General features: G+C 31.8%; 1 protein-coding gene across 1 annotated transcript; it reads left to right on the forward strand.

Annotated features, from left to right (window-relative positions):
* Positions 1-1515: 1515 nt before the first annotated feature.
* On the forward strand, positions 1516-6493 carry LOC122535345. The gene is made up of 3 exons (XM_043666817.1): positions 1516-1723; positions 4580-4728; positions 6479-6493. Exons 1-3 carry the CDS (start codon positions 1633-1635, stop codon positions 6491-6493), a joined length of 255 nt encoding a protein of 84 aa, XP_043522752.1. The 5' UTR covers positions 1516-1632.
* Positions 6494-13939: the final 7446 nt, after the last annotated feature.

A 13939-nucleotide genomic window follows, 5' to 3' on the forward strand; every position in this document is an offset into this window, starting at 1 on the left:
AAAAAAAATTTTTATTTTTAGTATTACGTCATACTGGACTTGTAATTTTTAGAACACCTCCCTTCTTCTATAACTGTTACCCTCGGATACAGATTCGACCTACGATCAGTGAGTTAGAGTGTGTTACTGAATACTCTAGTAGTTCAGTAAACAATACTCAGCCAGTCGGTGCAATGTTTCACCAACGAATAAATACTTAAGTCTAAGTCGAACATCCAATATTAGCTATTTGTATTATTTTTAGAACGAGATGGCCCCGTTACGATAAAGGTTAAACAAGCGGCGTTAGCCTTCCTTTGTTCAATGCGTTCTAACTTATTGTTAGGTTAATCGATTGCAGTCCGCACGATAGACCTTAAAAAGGCAAGAAAGCATGAGGTTCGTTCAATTTTTAAAAACGCATATACCTGAAAGTTTCTTTGATAAATTATCCTCATTGTCAGGGAATAATTATTATACAGATAAAAATTGTGCAATTATTCATATTATTTATATTATATTTATATATTTATATTATGTGTTTATTATTTACTTTTTTATTGTTTTTTGTGTTATATTGATTTTTATGTTGCATTATCTAGCCGTTAGGTTTATTTATATTGTTGCACATTTTGTGTCATTAATTACAGGCGGCCTTTTTTAAAAACTATTGATACTATAACATAATAGGACAGTGTAATTACTAGATTGCGGATTTTTATGCATTTAAGGAAATAAATTGACAGATACACAAATGCAAACAATGTATATAATATAACGTATAAAATAGTTATAGTAGAGTATTTGTTAATAAACAAAACAAATTGCTACTTTTTTCAGCTATGTTCATAAAAATTTTAAAATGCATAAAAACTCACACTTTTAGTGATTACAGAAAGTATTTGCATTTTATGAATATCCATTTTACTTATTACACACTAATTAATTAACTTTAAATATATAAATATATAAATTTAAATATATAAATATATAAATATATAAATTTCATATCGTGTTGTAACATTCTCGTATCAATTTTACACAAACATTTAATTTCCACTACGAAGAATACTAAGAAATTTAATTTCCAATAGGATATTAAGTGGAAATTTAATGTCCATTATGAAGGATACTAAGAAAATTTAACTTCCACTATGGAATACTAAGAAAAAAATATTCTCGACATTATGAAGATAGTAAAATCTGATAAAAAGAACGTATATTTTTAGAAATTTAAAAAAAAGGAAAGAACATTTCCTTGAATTTAGAAATTTAGTTTCTTTGGATATTTAGAAGCGAGAGGCGGGGAAAAAAAAAAAAAAAAAAGAAAGGAAATACGTTGCTGCGATTTAGCGGGGAAGCTGGTTAATCTGGAAAGAATCCCAGCGACAATTTCCAGGCATTTACTAGCAATCAACCGGGTGGTTAAGGTCGCGAGTTGAGCAATTATGCCTCGTTAGGATCAATCAGGATAATCCCACGCGAAATTGTGATCCAACTATGTGAAAATGACTGTATTCTGATTTCTGCTCGTAGATACGATGCTCGTGGCTACTGCAATGCGTGCACAGTGGTTGCTGGAATAGCCGGTTTTCAACTGTTCTCTGTGTAGACATCATCCTTTGATCTTCAGCGACTGAACACTCGAGGACCATGAAGAGCAATTCGAGTCTTTACTCGAGAATAATCACGACGACATTCTATTTGCACGCTGTTCTCCTACTTCTCCTTCCATCGAGGACCGGTAAGTTGGTTAGTTTTGCAATCGATCAGATCAGTTTCAATTTCTACACTACATGGCTACTAAAAAATATTTGTTTCTCACTGAATCCGTTCTTCTTTTCTTTTTTATCAGGTTGTACACTGTTCGTAGAGCTAGACTAGAAGATAACTTATATTAATTAAAATGAAATTTAACACACTTGGATTTAATTAATTAATATATAATACAAACGTTATAAATGTCTTTTTATACCCATTCGTTCTATAGGGAGGGCCAAAAATCACTTACTATTAAAATAAATCATGTTTGAACTTAAATTTAATTTAAAATTTATGAAATTAATTGTTTCTTATATTTTGATTTTATAAAAAAAAAAAAGATAGGTAGGAAGAAACTTTTGGCCCACCATGTATATTATACGTGTCGCGTATTCTTTCGTAATGACAGATTAAAAATTATCGACTCGATACAGTTATATAAATTCGAATTCAATTCTCGACCGTGTTGTTCCTTAATTCAATAATAACGAAAAAATTTCGTTCCTCGTTTGTCAACTTATATTTGCACGTACGTAAGAATCAAGAATCAACCATTATATTACGTTTTCTGCTTTACCTTTCCAATATTATCCCATTGGAGTGAATTATTCTCATTATCATTTTGTACGAAACTTTACACTTGAGAAACCTGTCATTCTTACGTCCGTAATGTTAATTGCAAGACCGTGAATATTCTCGGAAGCAGACACGTAACAGTTATGAAAAAGGTAATATCTTCGATATTAGACGCGAAATATTTTACGGTAGATTTAACACAGGAGAAATATCCCGTTGCGGTATATATATATATATATACATATGTGTGTACAACGCGAGAGAAAAATTCATCGTGAGATGCGCGACACGTCAAGTCGTCACTCAACTGTTTTACGAATTTGCGGACAATCGACGCGAGAATTATCCCTGCCACTGACCTAGTACACAACGATTCACGGTTGAAACGAGGTCGGATCGTTTCGATTCCGCGCGTGATTAACAAATGATTAGCATCCGGGCATCAATTTACTCGGATGATTTTCGCTTCGTTTCAATGCAGCATCGATTCCGGCAATTCCGGTAATTGGGTGCAAAGTCAGTTGACGAAATCGATCGGTTCGGTCGGACCAATTAATTAAATAGTCGTTTAATATGGGTAGAAACGTATGTATATTCGAAGATGTGGGCAAAGAATAAACCTAACGTGTTCCATACGTGTCTGTAAAAGGAGATCGAATGATACCTAGTAAGGCCGATGCCCTAATTGTTTCCGTCCTTCCGCCGTTATGGAGACGAGGGTGTAGGAAGTTACGTTTGCATATGCCGTCAGGGCGAGGTGGCAGACCCGTCGGATTCACACTAACTGTACACTTACACGCGAGAACGGGTTAGAAGAGTTCCCATACATCCGGCTGGAAGTTTCGCAGTCTTTGCGAAGAGCTTGTGTCGCTTCTCATGTCACCTAAAGTCTTGTTCAAATTAGCTAATGTACTTAACATGCTGGAACTACCAGCGATTAAAGCGTACAATTTCCATCAGAGGGACATCAAAGTAAAGAGAATAGGAGAGCTATGTACAGTGGAGTGCACAAGCATTTGATTGAAAAATAGTTTGAATCTATCAGCAACACACTGTTTGAAATATTATTATTTTAAAATATTATTTCCAACAGAAAATATAAATTGATCATTTTTGACCACTGTGGTAGTCCGAGGTTTTTGTGCCGGAAAATTTGTTATCACCAAGGTTTTCATGCATTTATAGGAAATTTGAACGATGGATTTTGAATTTCAAAGTGCTTTTAATTTATATTTCAATTACATTCGTTCACTTTAGGCTTCGGATACCACCAAAATCAAATAATTTGACTTCAAGTTTGTGTTCGTACAAGTGAAAGAACTTGAATTCAAGTCACCTGACTTGAAGTTAGATAGGAAAATGAACAAGAGTAGTGTAAAAGCTGTGAAAGATAAAGAAGAGTATAAGAATCATTTGCGTCGAATATTTTTAGGCAAGATTAATGATTTGTATAATTTAATGTAAAGTACGAGTTGGTAAAAATTCGACATAATTTAGAGATCCGACGTTAACTAGTGATTGGATCATTGATGGTGCTCAATCAGTTCGATAACAAAACACTCAATGGAAAGTGTCGATACGTATTGAAATTTTAGACCCTTTGCACATTCGATAGGTATCGAATCGATATGAAGTAAAAGTACATCGAATCAGTATCCTTATGAAAGCATTGATGTCCATTTGATATCTTTGTTGACGTATCGATACGTGTAGGATACATAGCTTTCAACGAACTTTCTTTTACCTGATATTTTAGCTTTAGTCCTATCTGTAGAAGAGTAAAATTCGAAACATACCGTATAATAATCGTACAAAAATATTTTAAAATTACTCGAACAGAAATCTAGAAGTTTAACGTCGAACGAGGAGCATAATAACACATTAACTCATCTTTAAATTATAGTAACAGTTCGATGTATCATTATAATACGTCATGTTTCTCGAACATCCGATAAGTAATTATTTTATCATTGATTACACGATCATCTACGTATATAATACTAACAATTTAGCACGGACTTGAAGAATTAAAGAGTTACAATAGAAAAATTCCTTCCTCCTATAGGAAAGCTTCGATAATATTTTCCAATTTAACTGCTTTAATTGCTTCCTATTGATGCTCTGAGGGAAGCATCGTAACTGCAACTGCAATGCGGATCCATCCGAACAAAAAGTTTCTTGCAATCAATTTCGCCGCCAGCATAACTGCGCGCGTATGATTGTCGAGTGGCGCGATGGTATTTAAGCTCCGGATCGTTTTCAGCTGGGTTGGAAGAGAACTGCACGGACTTCCAGGGGGCGATCGTTCGACATGGTCTCCTCTATGTGCCAGGGCCTGCGGTTTGCAGTCTCTGCGTTTGCTATCATTCGGAGCCGATGTGGTGTAAGGCGATCTTCTGCACGCCGCCCTACGTGAGTACTTACTTACTTACATGCTTATATTCAAAGAGAAACGGTTAACGTAGTCACGAGCAGCCGAACTACGCTGTTAACATTCACACGCTCGTCGTCAAAGTAAATGTTGCGTGGGCACAGAGTGATTTATCCAATTCGACTACCTTGAATCGGATTCAGAGTGCTTGAATGACTTCAGTTTCCTATCCCATCCCATCCTGTGACAGCTGGAATTCATATTCTAAAGATGAATGAAGGTAATGAATGATGAATGATGATACAGTGACTAATGATCAATGAAAATGATTTTAAATTTGTTAATCACGTTCGCAATGGTTACGTCATTTTCTTTTTATTTGCCGAATTTTTGTTAAATTGAATATTTTAAATAATAGGGATCAATCGAAGATCATATTTTTATTTCTTTGAGTTTTAAAATCAAAATAAGAACGCAATTATTGAATTAACTTCTAATTTATAATAAAATAAAATAATTATAACAAATATATATATATTTAATATTGTTAATAATTAAATATATATATATTTGTTATATCATAATTATTTTATTTATATAATATATTTAATATTACATATATATCAATATACATTTATATATTATATAATATAAATATATTTATATATTATATAATTTATTAATGTTCAAAATATTTAAAATTTTAAATAGAAACCTACTAGAAGTTTTGATGAAATATTCTCGCATCTAGCATCGATCAAAAAGTACGATTAATTGCAATTCAGGCGTTTCAACCTGAAATATTATTAATTGAAAAATTCTCGTTCTCAAGATATTTACAAAATTACTTCAGAAAGAATTACGTTGTCACAGATTTTGCGAAACGAAATATTGAAAATCACGTTCCAGTTATTAAATTACACGAGTGAAATTATTTGCCACCGTGCGAAAGAAAAATTCTTGAGAATACTTTATAGTAATTGGAGTGTCGAAGTTATTACGCGGATCAGCATACACGCGCCTTTTAATGAAACTAGGTTAACCATTTGTAATTCGTTTTCCACCTTCGTTACATTTCGAACCTTATAATTTTCACGCTCGCATTTATTAAAATACGATTCGGTTCAAATTTATGAAAGCCAAATCATTTTTTTTTTTTCAAACGATATTCAACATTACGATCTTAATGAATGATTTAAAAGTTAATGACTGAAATTACTCGTGATTACTGATTTATCTTTATAATCATTAACTGATTATGATTATGATTGTGATTATGATTACATTCAGTAATGGATTACAAAAGAAAGCAATTACTATGCGCGAAAGAAATATTTTACAATCCAATATAGATGCGCAATAAATACTAAATAGTAAATAAATATACTAATACTAAAAAATACTAATACTAAAACTATGTATGTTAAGATATTAAAAAATATACACAGTTTTTAAATATATGACTTTAGTAATTTACGGTCTTTTGACAAATAAATTATTGCAAAGAAAGTGAGAAGAAGTCTGAAAAAATATAACATGATAAAGAAGTGAGGGAAACAGGGCAGAGTTAGGGAGAAAAATGGATTATTACGCGAATTTAAAAGGAAAAAGAGATTCATGGGAAAAGGGAATATTCTGTATACATGAGTAATAGCTACGACTTTTTCACATAGCATGCACCTAATATAATATTCCTCTTACTTTAATGTGACGTCTTTTGCTGCATCCATATCGCAGTAGTAAAACCTAGCATTCATGCGACTGTCCAGTAGCTATTATTTCCGCTACGAGAGATGTAAGAATTAAGAAGCACGAGCAATCCTACAAGCAAAATAAAATTATTTTTCATTACGCATTTGTTAGAATATCATTAGTCGACAAGCATTGTTTTCAATATAAGTTGAACGAAATAAATTAGATTGAATTAAAAATAAATTGAAAGATATAGAGAGTCCAACCTAATCTAAAAAATTCTAACCGAATCTAAACATTTTTTCACGCGAAGCTTCACTTTCGAGAAAATTGACTTTGAATATTTTCTAAATTGAATTAATTCCGGACTGGACAGAAGAGAATAATCGATAGAAAATTATTCTACGTGGGAAGACGATCTAATTTGAAAATTTATTTGTGTATGTGTACCAAGAGTAGCTTTTTTAAAGTCTGTTTTTTTTTTGTTTGATGAAGTCTTAAGCTAAAAAATTCTATTTTACATTTGTTTCTAAATCTAAAAATTTATCAGGTACAGGTGTATCAAAGTAATTGTTTTGAGGAAACGCATCCAAAGTCTATTTTCTTGAAAACGAAATCTTTTATTTTATTCTAATTTTTCTCTGCATTTTTTTTTTATTTTCAAATTTAAAATATTCTCTAGATTGATTGTTCCCTATGTAGTATGAAATTAATTAAATTTAAGTTTATCTGAAAAAGTTTGATTCTCTCGAAAACGCAGATTTTAATGAAAAAATATTATTCTTTCTTTTAATAAAAACGATTAGTGATGATCAAATGTTTTTATTTAAAAAATGATTAAATATTCTCATTTTTGCTTATAGAATCATTCTCTTTGAGATTATTCATGAAAACTGTCGCTTACTGCATACATCTGTGAAAGATAATGTATATAAATGATGCGGAATTTTGATGAGAACTAAAATTATTTTAGTGAAATTAATTTAATAAATCGGATTAACATTAGGATTATCGATCTCCAATACGTACCAAAATATTCTACATATCAATCATTACAACCTAAATGGTAATAGCTAAAATATATGGATCTATATAATTACTGACCGTGTCTAAACGAAAATCAGTATTAATTTTGACAAAAATATCTTTTCGACACTTGTGAAAAAAAAAAGGTTAAATCAAATTTATATATTTACAATATAGCAGAATGAGAATGATAACCGTGTAAATCATTTCATAGGATAGTTTTCATTGTCATAAAGGGATAATATTAATTCTCAATTTTACAAGACACGTCCTTGCAAAGAGCAAGGTTGTTAACAACTACTTCACTTTCAAAAGTATGATTACACTTTTGCCTTGCATAACTGTGGCTGTATATGTTTCACGACTATGTCATGAGAAACATAAAGTTTTTAATTCCTTTATATGATGACTCATATTCGCTCTTTAGCTTAACTCCAAGCTTGACACATACATATGCATATGCACAACACATGTGTGACACATGTATAGCTCCTTGGCTCCAAATATTATTATACATATAACTTCGCTTACCTCGACTTAATGAAACTTCTCGGTTCTGAATGTTATTACACTAACTCGAGCAACAGTGCATATATTCTTTGACTTGACCTGCATTGTCGCTGGTGTCTAAAGCTCAGGCTTAGTAGAAAGCTTTACTTGACGAGTTCTCTTTCTTTACAGTTTCCTTTTATCCTCTCCTTTTTCTTGCTTTGAAGTAACATACCATTTTTTTTCCCCGGATTATTATTAAGTTTCTAGGTGTTTGTGGAAAAAATACAGGCAACGTGTATGCATACAAATGCATGCAATATGCAGAAATATGCAGCACGATATCAGAATAGAATGAACACGTGCATAGTGCTAGAGTTACTGCTCGGATGAATTTAATAAAAAGAAATATGAAGACTGCGCGGAGTGTCAATATTGTTTAGCTTTGAACATTATTGACTTGTGTCACCAATTAATTGAGAAAGTTGAAGAAGGTTTGTTACTTGAAATTTAATATCATTAAAAATTTAATAAGATCCAATGGAGTTCAAGAACTCGAAATAAAAAAAGAATTTGAGCTACATTAAAATACATTTAAATCTATAAAATCTATAAATAAAATTATAGTTTAATAAAAAGAGATGTTCCAGTGATACAACTGGATAAATAGTGAATGAATCGGAGAGAAACCGCCTTACTATTAACCAACATTAATTATCACAGTCGTTATTAGATTACAAATTTTAATGTAAATTCATAATTTTGTGAAGATAATTAAAAAGGTGGGACTTAGCTAGAGATCCAATTCATCTGTTAAATATTATAACAAATATTTTGAATATTTTATATGTTTGTATATTATATATTTATTTATCATTTATATTATTACATTTATTTATTAATTGCCCGTCCTTTGTGTCAATTTGATACGTCTTTCTTATAAAATGTATAACGTCTGCTGTTAATGAAAGAATTTTACGATTTCAACTCATTTATCTTTTCGTTGCAGATGTTAATTTTTTTTTATCATTGCATCAATTTGACAACAAGGGACAAAATAAGTTGGAAAAATAAGAGACGAACGAGAGTTAAATATTTCTCTGAGCCAAAGTGCGTGCCAACTGTTTTACTTGGTTAAGAAATCAATGATATTAAAGCTCGTATACGACATTAAATATTAGCAGGAGATATGTCTGAAAGTTCACAAATTCTTAGTCATTAATGTCTCTTGTTCTGAAACGTAAATTATCTTTCGTTTTTCTTGCTCCGCACATTGGCTGAAGCATTTTTTGTCGCGAATTTAAAATGCGACAAAGTAGTCTGAATCCTGGATACCGATGTAAATACATCGTCGAGTTAACGGGTCAATTACTATGTTGGAGCTGGGAGAAGAAAAGGGACAAGGGAAGTCTTTGAATACGTACGATACTTCTGAAGTCCACGGTTCATGAAATTGCCAGGTAATTCATTTAAATGGGAAATTAAAACCGCTGAACTGAATCTGTTTCCAATGGCGAGCTCAAGTGTTCTCTTTCCTTTGAATTTTTAAATCAGCCTCTTTTCCTACGCGTACAGTCGAACGAACGGCCACTGCCGATAAATTAACCAAGTCATTAGGTTGGAAATTTCTTTTTTTTTCCCCCTTGCGATTCAGTTGAAAGTTTCAATTAAGAAAAATTATACAAGTCAATGTGATTCTGTGTTCTCAACAGGCTTCCAGCGTTTAATAATTTTTTTTGCTCACCTTCTTATACACGGTGCTCCAGTTTTCACGCTTGAACCAAACAAGAGATACAAGAAATATGTTAGAAAGAAAGAACAACATTTTTTTTTCAGTTAAAACTTTGTTTTCGAGAAAATCGAGTTCGAGCATTTTTTTTTCGGCTGTATTTGAGTTTAGGCGACTTTACTCTTTAGACATCGTTGCATACGTTACCTTTGTAAGGATACAAGCATAAAGAATTAGGTATCTCGGGTGTGGTATAATTTATGACATTGATGTGAAAGGATGCGAAACTTCAACACATAAATATCTTTCCAGATACTGCTTACTGTTATCCGGTTCATTCGTTTTGAAACACGTCTGAGAGTGGAGGTCGGAAATACTCGGAACGAACAAACTGCGTTACATTAGCATTGCATATACTTCTTAAATTGCAAAAAAAATATTCAAAGAGATAATTTTTTGAAAGATATTAAATATTTAGCTTTTTTCTCATCTTCACGACTCAATTAATAATTGATAGTTGGATAGTTGGATTTGCATAGATCTAAGAAGTAAGAAGATAGCTATGATATTTAGACAGAGTATATAATTCTTTAATTATTATATATATATATATATATTATTAGTTATGTAATTACATATTACATCAAATTTCAATTTACAAAATGAATGTTTTTATAAAAATATTTCTTTTTTAATTAATTTAAACACTCCTTTTTGTAATTATCTAGTCCAAAATTATATTAAATCCTGCCTAAGGATATTGGATATTTTCATTCTGACAATATTTTTGTGTGAAATAATAATGATTATTACGTTAGAAGTAAAGACGTTACATTGAATCATCAAATTTTTATTTTGATATATCTACGTTAGTTGAAATTTTGTTAAAAACAAGAGAAATTACAAACTTCAAGAATGGAACGATAGTTTTAGATTTTTATAATGTTTCTATTTATTATTTGTGATTTATATGCTATTCTTTAGTTTTCATTTAAATCGCAGTAATAAAATTATATTCACTGAGAGAAAAATGAAGATGCATGTCTCATAGTTAACATAATATAAATTTATTATTACGAATATCAGATGATATTGACTGATTATGAATTTGAACCCGCTAGACTGTAGATGTTCGTGCAATTTTATATTTTTATGAAGATAAAAATCCATCAGATATTACGAAGAACATTGTACTTTTAATTATTGTAATATTTTCCCGCATTATTTGCATATTGTGTACATTCTTGACGTATTTTATACATATATATATATAAATACACAGGTTTGCTTAGTTTAATGAGAACCATCGAAAAATAAAGTCCAATTTACTAACAGCCATTTCACTGACAAAATAGAAATATCAGACAAAGTCAAACAAGTTCTTTCTCCTCTCTAACGAGACGAACGTGTTCGAAAGGTGGAAGTTCGTAATTAGCTACGAACGATCCTCGGTTAATGGATAATTCCCCCTTTTGGAAAAGGATAGGTCGAACGATGCAAGATTTATACTGCTTCAGTTATCCGAACGTCTGTTGCGCAATAAAGACCGAACGGAGTAATGAATTATATTGAAAACGTAACGACTGTTCAATGTAGGCCATCGTTTTCGCTCCATTTTCTCCACTTTGCCTTCACTTTTTTGCGAAACACTTTTCGTTAATCGCAGGAAGAGGCCAGCGCTCGTTCCTGCCCAATCAATTACGGCTCGCAGGAAATTATATCGTCGCTTTGCACGTCTTTGAATTACGTTCTGCGACTGGATTATCCTCGATTATTCCCGCTCATTTCCATTCGAGGTTTTTCCTCGTACTCGTTTGTAGAATGAAACGATCATCATTATCTCTGACCCTTCGGCGAGTTTATTTCTACGATACTAAGTTTTATAATTGTACAGGATGTTTCCGGCCCTTTCCGATGGAAAACGAATGATTCTGCATGAAACAGTAAAGTCGTTGAAAATAAAGAACGAAATCTGATTTATCAAATTTAGCTAACTCAAATTTAGCTAATTTTACTTGATGACTTGAAGAAAAAGAATGATTAAGAGGAGGCGTGGCAGCAGGTCAGAAATGTAGAATAAAATGTGTTTGTAAGGATGCTTCGTTTTCGAGAAAATCAAGCTTGAAAAATTATCAGGCGTATCAATTTTTAATATATTTTTTTGAAAACTAAGACTCTAAACGACAAAATTTCAAAATATTATCACTTCTTTTCCAATTGTAAATCAAATCAATATGTGCAATTAAAATGTGTTTAAAGCTATAAGAACTATGAGATTACATCTACTTAATTGTTATTGTTAATATAATTTGAATCTATGAAAATTATCGAGAATTCTGAATCGTCTAAATTATCAGCATGAAATGTCGTCTTCGATAAATATGAAATCTGATCTATACAGGGTGATTCGTTATTAGCGATACAATTTTACAAGTCGCAAGTGATATTTTGCGATGTAAAATTTTTTTATACGAAGCTCTGTTCTTGAGAAACTCAAGTTTGAAAATTTACCAACTAAGTACATTTAGCTAATATTCTGTATTGTTCACAATTCTGAACCATAAACTATGAATAGAAGATTATTTCGCAGAACCTACGGAAATAAATGAAAAGCGTAGGATTCGCGGAACTCAAATTCTAATTATATTAATTGCAGCACAATTTACCCGAAACAGTATAAACGTTTGAATGTTCGTTCTAAATTAATGTTTGCAGCCAGTAGATCGTTAAAGGTTTCCAAGTATTTCAAGTATGTTTATCAATTTTTGTTTATGAATTCTAGCTATGCAATGATATTACAGAGTACGAACGTACATGTAAATTACAATAAATTGTAAATTATAATTATAAATTATTCTCCATTTAGTGTTTATAATATAATGCAATGACATATCAAGAAGGTATAGCTTGTGTATTGATCGTTGCGGGATCGATAACAAATACAGTGTGTGTACATTGCAATCGTCATTAATTATGAATTATTTTCCATTTTATCATTGACAATATAATGTAACAGTTTATCAAGAACTTTTGTTTGAGAACTTTTCTAGTTGTTTCAAACTTTTATTTACCAGTAAATGCAACAATAATTGGTGAATCTAGGATATAAATATAAATTGGATTGTTATCAATATAAAATGAAAAGACATTCATACGAAGGTCTCGAACGTCTCATCTTCAGGAAACGGTTATAGAAGAAGCATTACATTGCTGTTAGCAAAAATTTCGAATGGCACCGAGGAAAATTGCGAAGTCGATACACGCGATTTCCCTATCAAACTTTCAATCCAAGGTGCTGCACTCACGCGTGGATTTTGCATTTCCATTTTTTTCTTGTAGCCCATTTATCCGACTAAATTGAATCTTTCAGCCCTCGGAGAGAGAATATGTTTCGTAATGGAAAGGAGACAGATCGATAAAACGTTTCTTCAAATACTGTGAATATCATTAATATTCTAAGCGCTCGTGGAACTTATTTATTTCTATAGGTAATGGGGAGGAGAAAGGAGGGGGGAGGGGGAGAGATCTTTCAGAAAATAAAAATCTTAAATCAGAATTTAAGCAATGATCCTCTCATAAATCTTCAAACTCGGTTTTCTTCGAAAGCAAAGGCTTTAGTGAACAAAATTTTATTTCTTTTCCCTTTCTCTACTTATTTTTCCGCGATCCTCTTGATTGTACCATCCGTCCTGTGACACGTAATTGCATTCGTCGCAACTGAATTTAAGGAAACGTGATTACAAATTCGCGAAACGAGAGAAACTGATCTTGAACTCGAATTCATTTGCTCGAACGACGAACAGAAGTTGGCGAAAGAGTTTCTTCGAAGACTAATTGAAGACGTTGACGCAAGGGAGAAGAGAGTGGTGGTATTGCTCGGCGACGTTTCCGCAAATAAGAAGGCTAACTTATTTACGAATTGCTGTAACACGATTGGCGCTGGTAATGTAGTTAGTAATCGCTTTATTGAATTTTCACTGTTAATGTGACATCGCCGGCAGCTCCTGAATCGAAAATTTTCCCTTTGCACGTACAACTGTACGTCTAAGACTCTTACTTCTTGAGCTCCTCTTCGCGTGCAATGAATTCCTTGATGTGAATGTTCAAATTTTCTTAATAATTATGTAATTATATTTTTCTGATTTAAAAATCCTCATTTTTTTCCTTAGACTGCCTATTTAGAGTTATCTTGTTAGAGTTATTCTAAAAAATGTGACGCATGCCTTAATAATATTTATGAGACTACGATCAATAGATATTTTGAATGAAAAAGGTATTCTAGATCAATGGAATAATTATTTTTCTATTTTGAGACC

The sequence above is a fragment of the Frieseomelitta varia genome, unplaced genomic scaffold (genome assembly GCF_011392965.1).
Source record: "Frieseomelitta varia isolate USP_RPSP 00005682 unplaced genomic scaffold, Fvar_1.2 scaffold_705, whole genome shotgun sequence".
Classification (NCBI taxonomy): Eukaryota; Metazoa; Arthropoda; class Insecta; order Hymenoptera; family Apidae; genus Frieseomelitta; species Frieseomelitta varia.

Coding starts and splice junctions, on each gene's coding strand:
- LOC122535345 (XM_043666817.1), top strand. CDS start 1,633: ATGAAGAGCAATTCGAGTCTTTACTCGAGAATAATCACGACGACATTC. Junction 1,724..4,579: donor TCTCCTTCCATCGAGGACCG/GTAAGTTGGTTA, acceptor GATCGTTTTCAG/CTGGGTTGGAAGAGAACTGC.